General features: G+C 42.3%; 1 protein-coding gene and 1 long non-coding RNA gene across 3 annotated transcripts; both read right to left on the bottom strand.

Annotated features, from left to right (window-relative positions):
• Positions 1-351: 351 nt before the first annotated feature.
• LOC113951066 lies at positions 352-9001 on the bottom strand. Of its 2 annotated transcripts, none has more exons than XR_003529020.1 (3): positions 8288-9001; positions 4037-5409; positions 352-2210 (listed from the first exon to the last, which is right to left on the bottom strand). It is a non-coding gene; the product is annotated as an uncharacterized LOC113951066 (long non-coding RNA). The 2 variants fall into 2 exon arrangements; XR_003529021.1 differs by lacking the exon at positions 8288-9001 and adding an exon at positions 6541-7105.
• Positions 9002-13232: 4231 nt separating this feature from the next.
• On the bottom strand, positions 13233-16163 carry CUNH1orf52 (chromosome unknown C1orf52 homolog). Its single transcript, XM_027651601.1, has 3 exons — positions 15841-16163; positions 15543-15750; positions 13233-14381 (listed from the first exon to the last, which is right to left on the bottom strand). Exons 1-3 carry the CDS (start codon positions 16096-16098, stop codon positions 14293-14295), a joined length of 555 nt encoding a protein of 184 aa, XP_027507402.1. The 5' UTR covers positions 16099-16163; the 3' UTR covers positions 13233-14292.
• Positions 16164-17233: the final 1070 nt, after the last annotated feature.

The following is a 17233-nucleotide window of genomic DNA, read 5'->3' as shown; positions in this document are numbered from 1 at the left end:
ATTCTTCTGTTCATAGCTATCAGCTAACTAAAGCAGGAGGAGTGTTCACGGTTCTGCTTTCTGTGCTTTGTTCAAACAGAAATAAGACAGTAATTCATGCTCTTTTTAGTATCTTACACTTACTTTTTAAGGTTAGTATTAGACTTTTTAGAGAATGCAAGCTAACATCTCTATGAGCTTTTCAAAACATGTAATTGAACCACAGGGCTGTCATTATCACCTCTGACTGCAATCTTACAGCAAGCCAGTGCTATGGTAGGATGTCAGTCTCACTGAAGATATACTAAAAATACCAAAGTATTTTGGATACAAAGAAGCCAAATCATTACCCATAGAGTAAAAATAGTCAGTATCACAACCATCATCACCATTAACTTCTTCTAACATGGAGACAAAACCAGCAGATTGGTGGCACTCAACCTTGGTTGAAGTAAAAGAAAACACCAACAGATAATGTAGTATATTTGGTCAAAAGAAAAACAGATTCAAACTTTTGCTCAAAACATCAGGAGATTCTCTGTAAAGGAAATGAAATCACTACATAAGCATTTCTCTGTCTATTTTGTCCCATATCTTTAGGCCAGGACTGCCCCAGGAGGACAAGGAAGAAGCAGAGCTCTCACCTATGTCCACCTCTGGTCTGTTGCAAAGTACATCTATCAAAAAATCCCATTAAGCACAGGGCCCTAAAACCTGCTGCATATGCAAAATTTATTTATTAAAAATTCTGCAAAACTTACAACACTCTAAGGATATCCTGAATGACTTCCAATTACCTACTATCAGCCAACAAAATGCCAGAATGGGGGAACATATTTGATGAGCACCTTCTTAGGGGAATCCACTTTCTTAAAGTTCCTTTCTTCCATTTCTACCATTAAAAATAGCAATTTTTTTTTTTAAATCATCAATCTCAAAATTCTGAGTTTCAAGTCAGAGTCAAGTATAGAGGACTTCCAAGTGTGGTAACAGGAAAGGCAGTGTTTAAAAAGAGAAGTGGAAAGGTCCTTAAATGGGAAGACTGATCCTTTTTAAGAATTGCATATAGTGTGTGCTGTTCTCAAAGTACTTAAGATAATCACAAGGATGCCTTAAAGATGTGTTCTTGTAATCTTAAATTTTAAGGAACAGATGTTTCTGTAGGCAAAATCTGCCATGACTTTCACAAGGTGAAAGGACCTAGTCTATTTTTCTCTTTCACATAAGCTAAATAATTTTATACCTCAAAAAATTAATATGTGTGCATACATGATCATTTCATTATAGTTATCCTGTATGTTACAAAGCCAAATAAACTGGGGGGAAGAAAAGCCAGAGAAACACGGGATATCAACTCAGGTTGCTGAGAGATTTGTGGAATTTCATGTGAAATATTCTCTTCTTTCTCTCCATTGTGTGTGCTTCAAATGGAGCAATCAGAGAAGTTAATGGTAAAGAATCATGGAGGGTTTTTTCCATGTCCTGGAGTTCACCTATCAATAAAACTGTGTTTCATCAGAGAAAAAAGTTTTCCATACAGCCAGTATGGACTACATGTTTTGACCTGATGAGCTTTCTTGACTTGTAAAGAGCAGTGTAGCAAGAAGATTAATAGTTGATCCTGCTGGCTGTAGCGGGGAAAGTACCTCATTTGCAAACTTGCCAGAGTTGCTGCCTACCATCTGCTGACAGCTTGCTCCTAGCACTCACCCACTTCTGTCATAACAAGGAATGACAAAAGGACAGCAGCTGACGTGAAGGTGGCGTGGTCAAGCTTCTTTTAATTATTAATGTCCATCACAACATTCAGTCACTCCTGGGAGACAGAACAGAACCCAAGAAAATGGAGGTGAAAAGATAGATTCTCATCTGTGCTCCCTTAATGACACATTACTCCATTTGCTCATATTCAAATCAATCTTGGTTTAAATACCTCAAGTTATATGGTATGGTCCTTCTATTATTCCAACAGCCTCACCAGTCATGTGGTCAGGAAGAATTTACACATATTTAACCCAAATATTAGTCAGCTATTCTATCTCATCATGCCTCATGTGATGTATTGGCTAGTCTTCTGTGGCTGCACAAACTATTGCACATAGTCCTTGGTGGCATCTCTTCCTGCCCAACCTAACAGACTGCCCAGCTGGTGGCAGAGGTGACACCAGGCTCTGGCACAGGGACCATCAGCCAGTCCTGCAGGGATTCCTCTGAGCTTCCAGGAATATTACCTGAACAAAAAAATATATATTTAAATGCATTTTAGTCTTTCAAAAAATTGAAAATCAATTTACTTTCCAATTCAGAATGTTTTCTGCATGGGAGTGGAAAGTCAATATGTCTCAGCTGATTTCAAGTAGACAGGAAAGGCCACAAAGGCTTCTGTGCTTTCTCTAATAGGCACTCACAGTAAGGCCACTCTTCAGGTGAGATCTGTTATAGAAGTGGGAGCTATTGAAACTATTCAAAATATTTACATTCTTTAGTGGGTAGAAGCACTACTTTATCCTAATCTCTTCTCTAATTACTCGAGTTTCCAGCCATGCCACAGTATAATCTGTGTAATGTCCACAACAAAGACTCACAGCATTTTAAAACAACAAATTTCACACAGATATTACAGTGGTGGGGATTCTGAAAGACCACGTATATTTAATAGATTAAATCAATTTCTCAGTGTATATTTTTCCTTGTTTAACCCCTCAACCTTCCTTCTTATTGCTAAAATTTGTTTCCTAAATGCCATATACTTCTCCAGAATAACAAGACTCAGTGGCATGTAAAAAACCAATTATGTAAAGTTAAGCTTCTGGGTTTTTTTTACACTGAATTCTGAGATCTAAAATGACTGATTTTTTAAAAATCTATTTTTGGATGAGTTTAACTTTGTATGTTTCCAAACACCAGTTTCTGCTCTGAAACATCATGTGCAAGATCATTTTCAGTATTCTTCCACTTTTGTCTGGCAAATTCCCCTGTTGTCTATATATGAAAGAAACACAGCTAAACCGGATATACTGAGTGTAAAAACAGAATTTGCATGGGAGGGACAAGGGCAGGGGGAAGTCTGAAACTAAAATTACTCCAAGTGGCTTTTTCAAACTGTGTTTCCAAGGTGACAAAAACCCTTTTATTGCAAGGTTGCTCATTTATCTTGTACAGTTGCCAGGATTTTGATCTAATTTTTAGGTCTGAAGAACTAAAATTATCCCACTCCTTCTCAAAACAAAACCCAACCAAACACAACAAAACAGATTTTAACTGTTTAGTGGCTTCTACCCTTACAACCAGCAACAAAGGAAAATCAGGTCAAATTGTAAATGTGCCAATTTTAGCATCTCTTTGGAAGATGTATCCCCAAACAGCACATTCTAATCATGCATATAGTTCATCAGTTATCGCAGGCTAAATTATGTGCTGAGGTCCCATTACCAGTTTGCAGCCTTTCTGAGCTGGCACCTTGTACACATGTGTGACAGACAGCACTCTACCTGTTTTCCTTTCTAAACAACACATGGGCTTAATGAAGACCCTTAGGTATTTACCTGCTTTACCTGAAGAACTCCAGAGAATGGTGACCCCCTAGTTTTACCTCCTGTCTCCCCCTTATCACTTCCTTACCCTCACTTACTCTGTCACAGCTGAGCTTACTGCAGGAATTTGGGACAAGTGCCGTGGCACAGCTTCACAGAAGATTAACTTCCTGAAGTGAGACTTTACCATCCTAGACCTCACATCCGCTGTGGTCCTCACACACCTCTTCCTTGGGCCTTGGAAGGGCTTCCCCCGTAATGCTCCCAGGGCCTTGAGCTTTGCCATGCCCAGGGGTAGAGCCCTCTCTAGATAGTAAAATGAGTTTATCAGTCTTTTTGTCTGTCAGTTACTTAAAACAGTCTTAGCAGTCAGCAACCTCTAACATAGACAGGTTTACTGCTCATTCCGGTGGAAACCCATTCCTCCAGGATTCAGTGTGCACAAGGAGGCAACATGCAGGGCTGGTTCTGCTGACTGCCCCCCCCTCCTCTGCCCACCCAGTGAAAACCAGCTTGTGACTCACAAAGGCGTCCTGGTCTCCAGTGGCGTTTCTGGTTCCACACATCATTTGAGAAGGACAACAGTTGTTACAGACGGACGTTAGGAAAGACTGCTTCCCAAGGAGGCATTTCCTTTGCTGCTGACTGGCATGAGCTCCGTTACTTCCCATGCTCAGTGCCGTGGCTGCTGTTGCCTTAGAGATCAAAACCAACTGAAGAAGAATCTGCTCTTCCTAGGCACCAAGGACTCCTACAGAACTGGTTGATGCTCATCTTTCATCATTAAGAAGTCCTCCTGTTGTAGTCATTGGACACTACTGCCAGGCAAGAGAGCCAGTATGAGAGTGAGCATCAATTGCTTGTGCAGGGGCAAAAGCAGCAGCGACTGCAGGTCTGACCCTGGAGTGCTGCTTGTGCCCTGTGGGAAGTCGGACAACACACAGTGAGCAGGATGCCAGTGCACAATTGCTCCATCAGACTGACTCTCTACTCAGGTAACATGTAAGACACCAGCTCCCTCTGCTCCTCTAACTCGAGGTACTTCCCAGAAACCCCAAACTGCTTGTTCAGTGTGCCAAGTCTTGCCAGCACTTAGTGTGCAATGTTAAGGAACCCTATTAGAAACTGTCCCCAAAACATCAAAGAAACAGTGAATTATGTAGTTTAATATGTCTGATTCAGCAAGTACTGTAGAGTCAACTGTCTCCCTCAAAGCACACTGCACATGGCCTTGGTGTTTCTGTCTGAAAAGCACATCCAAGTCCCCTGCCTGTCCACAGGAGATAGAGGAAGAGACGCTCCCAAGGCTTTTAGGCCAGTCAGCAGGGACAAGACCCTGCTTATTAAAGCAGCTATGATGCTGTAAATCTGGGCATCTCAGCCCCTGTAGCACTGGCTTGTGCTCTCCCTGGCAATTTGCATACAAAATGTATATTCTTTAAACACATTCACAAATGTTAACCTGAAGCAGAATTTTTCTTTGCCTGTCAGCAAAGAACATCTGGAAATGATCAATCTCTCTCTCCACCTTGCTCAAATGTCTTCAGGGAGAAATTAATCTTTTAAGACATCTATATTAAAATGAAAAAATGCTTCTCTAAGCTTGCTAAATTCAGTTAAGTTTTCCCGTGAAGAAAGCATAGGAGGGGAAAGGAATTCATTCTTTCTAGAAGTAAAAAAATACAAATCCATTTCCTTACTCTGCTGTTAGGTGCATGGCAAGGCTTCCATTGAGAAACAAAGGACCTCAGCACTGTAAATTCACATGTGCAATTAGCTCATACACAGCAGACTTTCCATTGCCTGTAGTGGGATTCATGCATAGCAGAACTTCATACACGTGTAGTTTCTCGCGGGAATGGATCTTGCAGCGTCTCTAAGGAGAAACGTTACCAGTCTGGGAACCGATAAGAAATTATCAGTGCTGCAATTTACTCTCACTCTCATTCTCCACCACCCTTTGCACTTAATATAAGAACCAGTGAATCAATTAATAGGAAAAAAACAGTCTAAGGTGAGGAAAAAGCTGACTTTAGAAGGCAATACTGGTGTGCTACCAAGAGCAGAAACATTGAACCCACTGTGTTTTTCCCAGCAAGATGTATTTTGGGGAAGAGTCTGGGATGCTGTGCATGCAGGGCCCCTCACTCGGGCAGGGTGTGCCTGTACAAGTATTTCAGTTTGGATCAGGAGGTGGCTTTTGAAGTGACTCTCCCTATCAGCGTGGCAGACTCTGCTTTGGTCTTCAGAGTGCACCAGCTGGATTCCTTTCAGATGAAACTCAAACCAGAAGATGCACTCCAGGAGTGCATTTAATGCACTTGGACTGCTGCTGGGCATTGCTCCTGTGGGAGCAACGCTGAGCTAGCCCACAGCATGGACTAGTTCACCTTACAGGCACTCTCCTATTGTGCCAAATGACTTAGGAACGCAAACATAGCCACAGATTAAAGACAATCCTTCAGCGTGATATCAGAAATAGAACCGATCACATACAGCTTCCCAAAAACCCTATAGCATTAACCAGGGGAGTCAGTAAACCTGACTCATTTAGCAAACAAAAGCCATATACAGTATAATTGAGAAAAACAAACAAATGCTCAAGATGGACTGACCACCTAAAATGGATTATTTACTCTCGAGTGCCAGGAAAGCAAATTCCCCAACCACTGGTATTGCTGGTTCTTAATACTCAAGTGTGTATGCACAATGTGGGATATAAACACAATTCTGACTGAAAATCCTGTAGAGTTGCCCAGGAATTAGTGCTATTATTAAATGTCATACTTTTTCAGGTTAATTCCTGCAGAATGCTATTAAAATCTAAGAGACTTTTGCAGCATGAGAAGGAAAAGCAAAAATCAAGGTCTACCAAATATTCCCAATATAAAATAACTGATTCATTTAAGCCCCTTCACATTATTTCCTAAACTCTGCATTTCAGATCAATCAATGAAGACAATTGTGTAACCCCCAGCACTACTGTTGTGCTATAGCCAAAGCAGCATCAAGTGAAGCTTCCACCTACCATGGGGCGTATCCAGCCCCTGGAAACATTTGCCCTTTAAGCAAATCACAGTAAGTATTTTCCAAGTGAATAAGACCATTATCTTTCAGCTTCATAAGTTGCCAAAATCTTGTGAAAAATTAAATGAGGTCTTTTAATTAAAAGCCTAAACACATACAGTGGGTCAGTTCCATCTCAAGGCCTCCCATTGCTTCTCTCAAGTATAATGGTAGTTTCTTTTCATTTCTTTCTGAATAGTCATGAGAAAAAAGTTGGCTTTAAGGGCTAGTTTAACTTCTGAGTGAGCTGCAGGGCCTGACTGTTAAATCCTGTCCAGAGTTACCCTAGTACAGCAGCAACACAATCCTCAGTATAAGTCTCCTCCAAGGAAACTTGGATGCAGTGCACTGGAGCAGGTTTTGTGACCAAACAAACTGCTCTCAGAAATTATGTCTTTTGCTATAATTCTGTCATTTAGCTTAGAATTAGTTTGGGTTTTTTAAATTATATTAAAGTTGTTTTCTTTTTCCCTCAGCTATGTCAAAACAAAAGAACCAAGGCAAAACCTGAGGTAAATCACATGAGCAGGAATACATCATCCTGAGCCATGTACACCTATGCTGACACACAAGCAGAGTCCTTGCTCTCTATGAACACAAAACTACAAATGATACAACTGCATTAGTGGGTTACATGCTTCCACAAAATGAAGAAAAAAGTTATAAGCTCTCTTGTTCAACTGCATGTTTTTGCTGATTTATACTGATTTCACTAGTGCAATAAGTTGCCAGCACTGGCAGAAGGGCTGGTGGTGCTGGTTGCATTCTATCTTCCCCTCCAGCACTGTTTTAAAGCCAAGAGGTCTGACAGGAATGGTGTGGGCCCAGCTGGCCTGGGGCAGCCAATGGGCTGGGTCACCTTGGGGAAGGCACATTCCTGCCTTATTTTTGTAACCTTCTATGAAAGAAGGTTAGGAGTCCAGGGTAAAATTAGATAAATGCAACTTTTCAAAGCCAATTCTTCCTCACTTTCTTATTTTACAGAAGTAAGGGTTTTTCTTGAGTATTCTTAAATTTAAACCAACTATAACTTTTTCAAGCTGATAAAACCCTTTTCCTTGGGCTTTTCTCTACTAAGTTAGAAAGTCTGAAACTCAGTAATTGCCTGAAATATTAGCCTGACATTTAACCATTCCTTGTTTTCATATTGATTTTCACTGCTTTGTTGAAGACAAACCTATTTGACTAAAATTGTGTGCCAAATAAGTTTTTTCATTATGATCAATGTAAGAATTATTTTTTTAAAGAGGAAGGATTATGGTAACGCTACACAGCATTCAAAAATCATATGAAATTTACAGTGTTTAAAAGCTGTTTTAAATGCCTTTGTCTAGAGCAAGATATCAGGAAAGCAAACAAAGTAGATGTGTAGTGTTTCAAGAGACACAAATTAATTATTAGAAAGTAAACTAGAAGTAAATTTGGGTCTGTGGTGTAGAGCAGAGCTGCAGATTCAACAGGCACTGTGCCAGCAGGTAACAAAAGCGCTCTCTGCTGGAGCAGCACGGCTGGAAAACCAGCAAACAGGGGATGCAAGAGCCAAATTATTGATCACAGGGCCTGTTTGCCCAGAGGTCTGGTGGGTGATTCTGCCAACTGGACAGTGCATCTTCCTGCCAGCTATGTGATACTTTTCTGACTCAACAGCTGTCCCAAGAAGGATGAGAATAGGCAGGGAAATAGGGGCCAGGGCAGGGGATGATACACACCTGGGATCCTCACAAGGTCAGACTAGAGTTCATTTGTCACTGGCTCTGAAGCATTCAAGGAGCCCCGATTTAGACACATACAGTATGTATCAGGCAAGTCTCCCTGTTTCATCAGCACTGAAATCACTTCATGACATGGGTTCCCCTTACTTTCATATTACCAGTTTGAGATGTTGGTTGTGCTTCTGTGGGGAAATAATGCAACGAATCTATTAATATTAATGCAATAATTCTATAGCATATAACTCTGTTGTCTTATATGTCTATGGGTTGCTTTATATAGATACTTTGAAAAAAATAAAGTTTGCAATGTGTAAGCAGTACTTCATTAGTGTGCCAAAGATCATGGCGACGGGGCTTATTTAAACTGTCAGAGAGATACAGCTTTTTCACAAGTATCCAAGAGGCACTCACAAAGATTCCTCTGAGAACAAGCCACTAATGGTAAGCAAACCTTGTACAAAACAAAGTATTCCTAACTATTAAAGCAGTATGTTTTAAACAAGCCCTTGCCATTGCCAACCTTACAACTATGTTAAATAATACAACCCTTTGAAACATTTCAGACAATATATAAACTCTTAATCTCAAAAAATACAATTTTCTCAGCCCTAAGAAAGGGATTACAACACAAAGTGACACTTGTTCTAGACTGGAAGCCTAGAACAGAAACATTTTTTTTTTTGTAAAACCCTTCTGCAGGTCTTTATTAAGTAGTTGTGATCTTTTCTACAAGATCAGTTAAATTAGTCTCACAATACCTGGGCTAGTTCCTTAAAATATCTCTTACAAAACTGGACCATGTTCTGCTCCCAACAGAAAGAGTCTCCAGTGACTTTTGCTGGGACCTTGCTGCTGGCAGGGTGTTGTTTGTTTGATGGCTTGGTTTGAGGAGAGTGTGTTAATCCTCTCCTGAGAAGTTCTGTGGTTTAATTCCCCATTACACTTTCCTGGGGTTACCCTGTGTTAATTCTGTTTTCATATCAGTCCATCTGCATCAAGAAATATGTGGTAGGAGAAGTTATGGTAAGGGATGGGACATCAGTGTTCGATCCAAAGAATAAGTTCACCTTGTTAGAAGACAACAAAAAACAGACTTCTGGCGTTGCTGCTCACAGCTACAGCAAAGCAAATATGTGATTTATCTTTTGAGCTACTAAGAGTAAAGCATTCTAAAGATGAAGACCACTTCGTCTTCTAAATGAAGAGCCCTGATAAAATTATTTGATAAGGACTAAAAATGTTTATCTCCATTCACTGAATTCATTGCATTCTTCCGTCAATCCAGCTCCACAGGTCCTGGCATCCCTGAGAATTCCTGCTTTCTTCATAAGTGCCCTGAAGAAAACAGCTCAAAGGAACTAGCAGCACAAACCCATTCCAATCTCTGGCGCGACTCTGCCTTCCAGGTCCAATGGATCTTTGCACATTTCTAACAGTGACACAAATTCTGTGGACTCCTCTGAAGATGATGTTGTTCCTTTTGGTCTGTGATACTCTCAGCATGAAGAACTGGCTCAATGGAATCTCTATCCCTCTGTTATTCCTGCTATTTCTTGGTTCCTAATTATATGACTTATAAACTTTCAGAAAGCAGTCCACTGCTACCAGTGGGTTTGTCTGAGGAAGAGAACTATTCCCCGAGATGCCAGTATCCCACGGGAAGCCTCCTGTGCAATGAAAACACTGTATTTCCTTTCAGCAGTTTTCTGTATTTTGCCAACATTTTGCTCTAAAGAAATCCTGCTTTTGTTTCAGTGTTGATATTTTGAGACAGCTGCAGACTGCCCAGCTAATTGCTGTCTCTTGCTGCATCATTAGTTAAACTTCACCTCAGTCAAGGCATCCAGAAAACCCCTTTGGCAGCAATGGAATCAGATTTCTTAACAAGGTGCCTCCATTTGCTCAAGGGTTCTCTAAACACATCCTATGCTAGTGTTTTTGAGAGTGTTTTCACCTATAACATTTGCCCCCCTGTGAATTACAGAGAGGAGTCGGCATCTCCTCCTGAGCATGCCTGGACAGCCATTTCCACTCAGCTGCTGTAGAGCAACTCACCTGTCAACAACCTCACCTCCATAGGACACTGGTACCACCATGCTTTGCCCAGGCCTGATGGTTGCTGCGATTTTTCCAGCTATTTAGAAACCAACCTTTCAGATTTTCCCAGTCTAACAAGTAATTGCAGGTGTCCTTAAACAACACCTCTCGAAATGGAAATGCTGCACCGCTGTAACCATTGCCGGGGTCCCTTTCAAGCGGTACAACCATTTATCCTTCAAGAACACACACTTCAGCTGTGATCATCTGCCATGCTTTTAAGACAAACGGTTTGTAAATGAATCAGTGTTTCACCAGTGTCAGTAACAGCAGTGTAACAGAGGGATGCCCTGCCACAACCTCCCCATGAGCATTTCTGGGAGGAAGCACTGCCTGCCATATAAAAGCCATTATTCTCAAGAGATGTGCTTCTATACTGATGTGAATTATTCTTTCCCAGATCATCCTGTCTTTCTTGGAAAGCCAAGTAACACAGCTGCTATTGTGCCAGCATCTGGAAGCAAAACAATGTGCTCACTGCAAACTAATTGCCTTCCAGACACCATTTTTCCAATTTTGACAAATTTTTAGGAGAATTTCCTCAAATCAAACCCATATGCATTTTTTACTATCCTTTTTCCTGTTACACATAATGATCATAACTAGATTTGATTAATCATAAAAACAGTAGAATGATGAGTTAATAGAGGACTAATTTTCAGAGGCAATCTTCCCCATTTGTCAGTGGGAGTATTGTTCACTCTCACTGTTTTCTCTTGAAAGACAATCCAGGATAAACTGTCCTACAGTTAGACACTTTTTGAACATCTGCACTACCAGTTTAAGTTTAGCTGATGTTCGCTCACACGTTTCACAGATCCTGATGCACAGAGTAGACAAATTTTCATTGTTAGATGCCCAAACCTGAAGAAAACCTACAAGTCTATTTCTTGAAATCTCTTGAGTTGCATCAGAAGCTGCAGCACAACCTCTTCTCTCATCATCTTCTCCTGAAGATGATGCACTGAACCATCTCTACCAAACCCAACTTCCAGCTGCAGAACCAATCCACCCAGATAACTAAGCTTCAGACAGGCTTTGTTTCATATGTCTTACTTCAGAAGAAGCAGCGTAGTTGTTTGTGCCATTTCTCCTGAATAGGGAAGCTGCCATGGTCACTGATTACAATGAAGATTTCATCAACCTGTAAATAATACAACTAATCATTCCCAGATTAATCCCAGATTAGCCACACTGGTTTTCTCCTTGGAAATTGAGTATCAGATGGTGTTAACTTAAGACAGCTGGATACTTTGGATATCATATGATCTGAAAACAAAAGAAGTGATTGGCATGGTAACTTCCTGAGCTGCCCTGTAGAACACCAGAGCAAACAATACAAAGGCCTCCTTGGTCATACCATTCATGGGAATGCACCCTATTTCCAGAGCTGGTGACATTAACCTTCAGCTGTTATGCTCTTCAAGGAGCACTTCTCTAGCAAATGGAAGTATTTTAACATTTGAGAACTGAGCACTCTATTAAATATTATGGATTATTTCATGTAAAATCCTTCAAATGACAAGAAATGGTACCATTCATCCCACACAAACTTGGAATAAATTCTGTACCTACAGGATAGCAGAGGCAGATTTCTCAAAAAGTGTCTTGCTAGACATGCTATAATCTGCAATTCACTGCCTGGACACAAACCAACCCTCTGGGAAGCTGACCGAACATCTCATTTTCATATCTGAACAGGAGCTTGCTGCTGTTCCCTACTCTCAGTTCTCTGTGACAGCTACAGTATAAACACATCCCTGTTAAAAAAGGAGAAACCAAATTAGAGTGAGCCTTTTCTTTCAGAGGCTTCCTATTCAGCACTTCAAGTAAAACGTCCTTCATTTCTTTGTAAACAAATCTCACAGAAACCATTTGATCTCGGACGACCAGGACCTAGAGACCAGCTATCTGAATAGCTTGTGACACTCTGCATCCTGAAGTGGATGATGTAAGGCTTCAGTGCCTGCATGGAGACAGCTGTTCCTATTAGAGAACCGCTCTGATTTACATGGCAGTTTTTAGTGGAAGTTTCACATGCTATTACTGCAGTGAAGGAGAATTTACATTAGCAGTCTAGACAAAGTGACGTATGGGCACGAATCATTTATCATTATCTCTCAACTCAACAAGATGCAGACGTCCAGAGTTCCTGAACTGTCCTGCTACACTGGCTGCCCACCTAGTAAAAGCTCAGTTTCAGCAAGCAGTCGTATTTGACTGTGGCAAAGGGGTCTTTATCCCTGCTGGAACTTTGCAGCGTCCTCACTAAGGGTGTGAGAGGCCTTTTCCCCTTCCAACCCAGAGGCCAGCCTTGCCCTGCTCCCTGCCAGCCTAGTCCCTGCTCTAGCCCAGCATCGCAACTGCGGATGGAGCATTTTGAGAAACCCTACACGGAGCTGGCACTCCATAAGCTTTGTCATGACAGCATCCCTCATCCTGGAGCTTGCTGGGACAGTGTCCGGTATTTGGGTTTGTGCATGGGGAACCCTCAGCTGTGTACAAGTACCATTTTTTGAATGGTTTCCAGACTAACAGCACAGAAGGGGTGGAATACATCACAGCTTTGGCTCGACAGCCTGTGAAATTGGCAAGGAGCAGTTGCGGACTCTGCAGGCAGACAAGGATCCAGAGAAAGCATCAGCACACTGCCAAGGTTAGAATGGCATAACTTGTTGATAATTTCACATATTCACTAAAAATGAATACATTTTTCTATATACTGACATTCAAAAGATTTTTTAAAAATCACTTAAAAATATTAACATCATATTAGCACATATGCATACAAAGTCTGTTCTGCCAAAGGAAAGGCAGTCCAAGACAGTAGGAAAAAGCACAAATGTTTACATTAAAATCTAATTTAATAAACTTCTATTAGTAGGCCCTAATCTCACTGCAGACTTCCTAAGGCACAAAATCTTTATATGAAAAGAAACCTAGAGCAACCCTTCCTTCAATCCAGTGCCAGCTGGTACCTTTTCATACACAGACTCAAAACTCCATGGAGCAAGATGTCACAAATGCAACATACATCGACTAGCACTTTTAGAATATTACCAACTGTTTGTACTGAAATAAATACAATTTGGAAATAAAAACCATCACAGCTTTGTTATAATTTTCATCCACATAAATATCTAGATTCTATTTTCTATTTCAGGAAGAATACATGAAATGCTTCAATTCTTCCTGCATCAGTTAGTCTCATGATTCACTGATGCAGATCCCATAATACCAAAATAATTATAAAATACTGAACTCCATTATTAGGTCCATTTTTTTTTTCAGATTGTAGTTGTATATTTATTTAAACAAAAAAACCTCTAAGGAATCTGTTGAGTCATACATCCCTGAGTGGCATATAGTATAGAATTCATCCCTCTTATTCACCATGCATGCAATGCAATATTTATACTGCAGATGTTTTCAAATGTGGTTTTATTCCAGTGATCTATTTGCAGTCTAGACATACATTTAAAAACAACAATATGCAAACGTATCACAGAACAGTACCTAAAAAAATCTTTAGTATATACTCCTTTATAAAAGGTTTTGACACAATGGAAAAGTCAGTCCAGAAAAACTCATGTTACCAGGTTTCTTGATAAACAAAATATTATGAAGCCCTCTAACCTGCATGAGTACAAGTATCCATAGCAATGGATCCCTCTTTTAAATCCTCCTTTTAAATAAACAGGTTTAAATTTTGTTTGGTAAACAAGTTTCTATGACAACACTGTCCATTTAATTTTGTGCTTTCCAAAAGGCAAGCATACTACAGAAATAAAATTCCCTACCCAACAGGAGAGAGAAATTCAGTAAACATGTATTTGTTTCCCATTCCAGCAGAGGAATCCAAGTTCACTGAAATTTTCATTATGTCTAAATCCATCACACCCTGCTTATACCTTCTTCTTTTTCTTCTTCGCCTGCTCTCCAGAGTCTACTTTACGTTTCTTAGCAGAAGCTGGTTCATCATCTTTTTCACCATCTTTAAATAAAAGACAGAGTTAATCAAAGTCAGTAAAGCCAGTATTTTGTCTTAAACACCATCCTTGTCTCAGAAAAACTGACTTAACCACCCTTGAGAGGCCTGGAAAAAAGACACAGTAGTATTAACTGATAATATCCTCATTTTTGGAATACAGACAGTGTGTGGACAGAACAGGAACGGTTATTTGTTATTACTACCATAGACCACTAAGGATAACTTAAGAAGAGGCTTTATGCTATTGTACAGTACCTGTTCTAAAAAACTTATTATTTGAATAGATAATAAGAAAAGCTAGAAAAGGACATTTTAGAAGCAGGAAATAATGTCAAGGTTAATTAACCATTTATAGTCTTACTTTAGATGAAGACTAAGAGAAATGTATGGGATGAACACAGAGAACACATGGAGCAAGACATATGGTAAAAAAAGAGTAAGACAGTAAAAAACACATTCCTTTGGAAAAGGTTTGCTGAGAACTTTACTGGTGAACCAAAACATTATTGTGTGTTCTGAAAGCCCAGAATTTCTTCTTCTGGTTTTGTTCTCTTGGTCGTTGCTGGTTATTCTCTTTCTCCAGCAATTAAAAAAAAAGTAATTCCTCCCACCTGTCAAATATTTCTTTACTTCCTAGATTACCATTGCAGCTTGTACCATGATTAAAAGTGAAGGGGATAGTAAATATTTTCTTCAGTAATCTGTCACATGGACATACTATTTAATTCCCCTCTTGGACCTCAAGTTTTGCAAAAATAATCTGACCTACATCTACACCCAAGGTCAACACAGCAACACCTGAAGAAGCTTTCATACCGTTTTAGCAGCACCATGACTGAAGCTGTTACATTCACAGAACTAGAGCTCTACAGTCTTTAATCCTTCCCTGCTAATGGCAATGGGACAGGAGCGGAGGGAATGCTGGGGGGCTCTATATTGACTCTAGGAAAGTCGAAACACCGGCAGCGCAGTTCGACCATCCCCGCAGGCAGAGCGCTCTGTCCTTGGGCAGCCGGGGATGCAAGACAGGCCTGCGGAGCTTCCTCCGGGCTCAGGGCAGGGAGGGCTCCGCTCACCGACCACTCAGGGACCCGCCCGCCCAGCTCGGCTCTCGAAACACACCCAGCCTGTGCAGGGCACAGCCGCCCCACGCCAGGGTCTCACCCGATTCCAGGGGCTCCTGCTCCTCGTCCGGCAGGAACTTGGCCTTGCCGGCCGGCCGGGGAGCGTCGTCGCCGTTGTCCTCGTAGATGTTGGACCACTTGATGGCCATGTCCACGGCGGGCGCCGGCGGCGGCGGCTTCTCGGGCGGGCTGTAGGTCTCCGGCGGGGGCACGGCGTTGCTCCTCCACACCTTGAACTCCCTGGGGGGCTGCGGGAGAGACCAGAGCGCCCGTCACACTGCGCAGGAGGGCCAGGGACGGCCCTGCCGGCGCCTCGGCCGCCGCCGCGCCCCCCGCACCTCCTCGGGCGCCCGCAGGACGCGGCTCTCCCAGTCGATCTCCTTGTTGAGCGGGTTGTAGAGGAAGGCGGGCGGCTGCGACACCCGGCGGAAGAGCTCGTCGGGCGGCGGCAGCCGCGGCCGCCCCGGGCTGCCCCCCACGGACGCGCCGGCCCCCGCAGGGCGCTCGTCGGGCTGGGGCTCGTCGGGCTCCGAGTCGGAGCTGGAGCTGCCGTAGGCCGCGAAATAGCCCAGCGGGTCCTCCCCCTGCGCCGCCATGGCGGGGCCGCGCCTCGCACCGCCCGCGGAAACCGCGCCCGCGCCGAGGGTTCCGGCCCCGCCGCGGCCGGAGCGGCACCGCACCGCCCTCGGGGGAACCGCGGCGGGCACCGGGAGCAGGGATCCAGCGGGAGGAGGGAAGAGCTGACCCGCCAGGCGATGCAGGGCTCCCGCCACAGTGCGGGGTGCGTTCCTCCAAGGGACCCGAGACAGACACCGAAAATCAGACACAAAACCGAGCAACCTCCATTTCTATCTTTTCACACCTGCAGGCCTAAAGGGAAAACACGTTTTCCTTTAATGTCCGGCCACTGGGCTAACCTAGGGCAGACATAGCGCTGACCAGCGCTGTCTATCCAGTAGGGTATCTTTATCACAACAGATTTGTGAAATTTGTTGGAAAAAGTTCCTATTAGACCGCCCTTGTCGTTCACACACACATACACACACATATATAAATGTAGCTATATTTATCTGTTACTGCATCAGCTAAAATACTTACTGACATGGTTCAAATGGTGCAATGTTGTGTAGAGGGAGGTTTAGGCTGGATATCAGGAAAAAGGTTTTCACCCAGAGGGTGGTCGGGCACAGAACAGGCTCCCCAGGGAAGTGGTCACAGCACCAGACCTGTCTGCGTTCAAGAGAGATTTGGATGGCACTATCAGGCACATGGTGTGATTCTTGCAGTGTCCTGCACAGCGCTAAGAGTTGGGCTCAACGATCCTGATGGGTCCTTTCCAACTCAGTGTATTCTATGATTCCATGTCCAGATTACTTATACTACCACGGAAGCAGGATAAGGTCTGAGCAAGAGGTTTTGGTTATAATACAATCAATTCCTTTACTGTAAAGCTACTGAAACTGTGTCCAGGTTACCTTTCATAATCAGTGTCATGATCATTATTTTGACAGAAGCCCTACACACAAAGTCCAATGAAAACAACCACTGAAGTGAAACTCCACAGTCCCTGCAACATTTGCAATTCCTTTTTTGAGTCATGTTCCTCAGCACTCAAAGTTCTTGTTTCTCCCCCATTAATGAAAATAAAGATCTTAATTAAAGAATGAAGTCAATATATGCATGGTTGGAGGCAACACTTCTCACACCTGTAGGAAGCTGAGCAGTAATTTG

This window comes from Corapipo altera, unplaced genomic scaffold (assembly GCF_003945725.1).
Source record: "Corapipo altera isolate COAL_440 unplaced genomic scaffold, ASM394572v1 57, whole genome shotgun sequence".
Lineage (NCBI taxonomy): Eukaryota > Metazoa > Chordata > Aves > Passeriformes > Pipridae > Corapipo > Corapipo altera.
This window is presented reverse-complemented; position numbering and strand designations above follow the sequence as displayed.

What these genes read in the sequence shown, in the direction of transcription:
- CUNH1orf52 (XM_027651601.1), bottom strand. Translation starts at nt 16,098, where the DNA reads ATGGCGGCGCAGGGGGAGGACCCGCTGGGCTATTTCGCGGCCTACGGC. An exon ending in TCCTGCGGGCGCCCGAGGAG is followed by an intron (nt 15,751 to 15,840) that starts GTGCGGGGGGCG and finishes TCTCTCCCGCAG; the next exon opens with CCCCCCAGGGAGTTCAAGGT. An exon ending in GCAGGAGCCCCTGGAATCGG is followed by an intron (nt 14,382 to 15,542) that starts GTGAGACCCTGG and finishes TTTTATTTAAAG; the next exon opens with ATGGTGAAAAAGATGATGAA.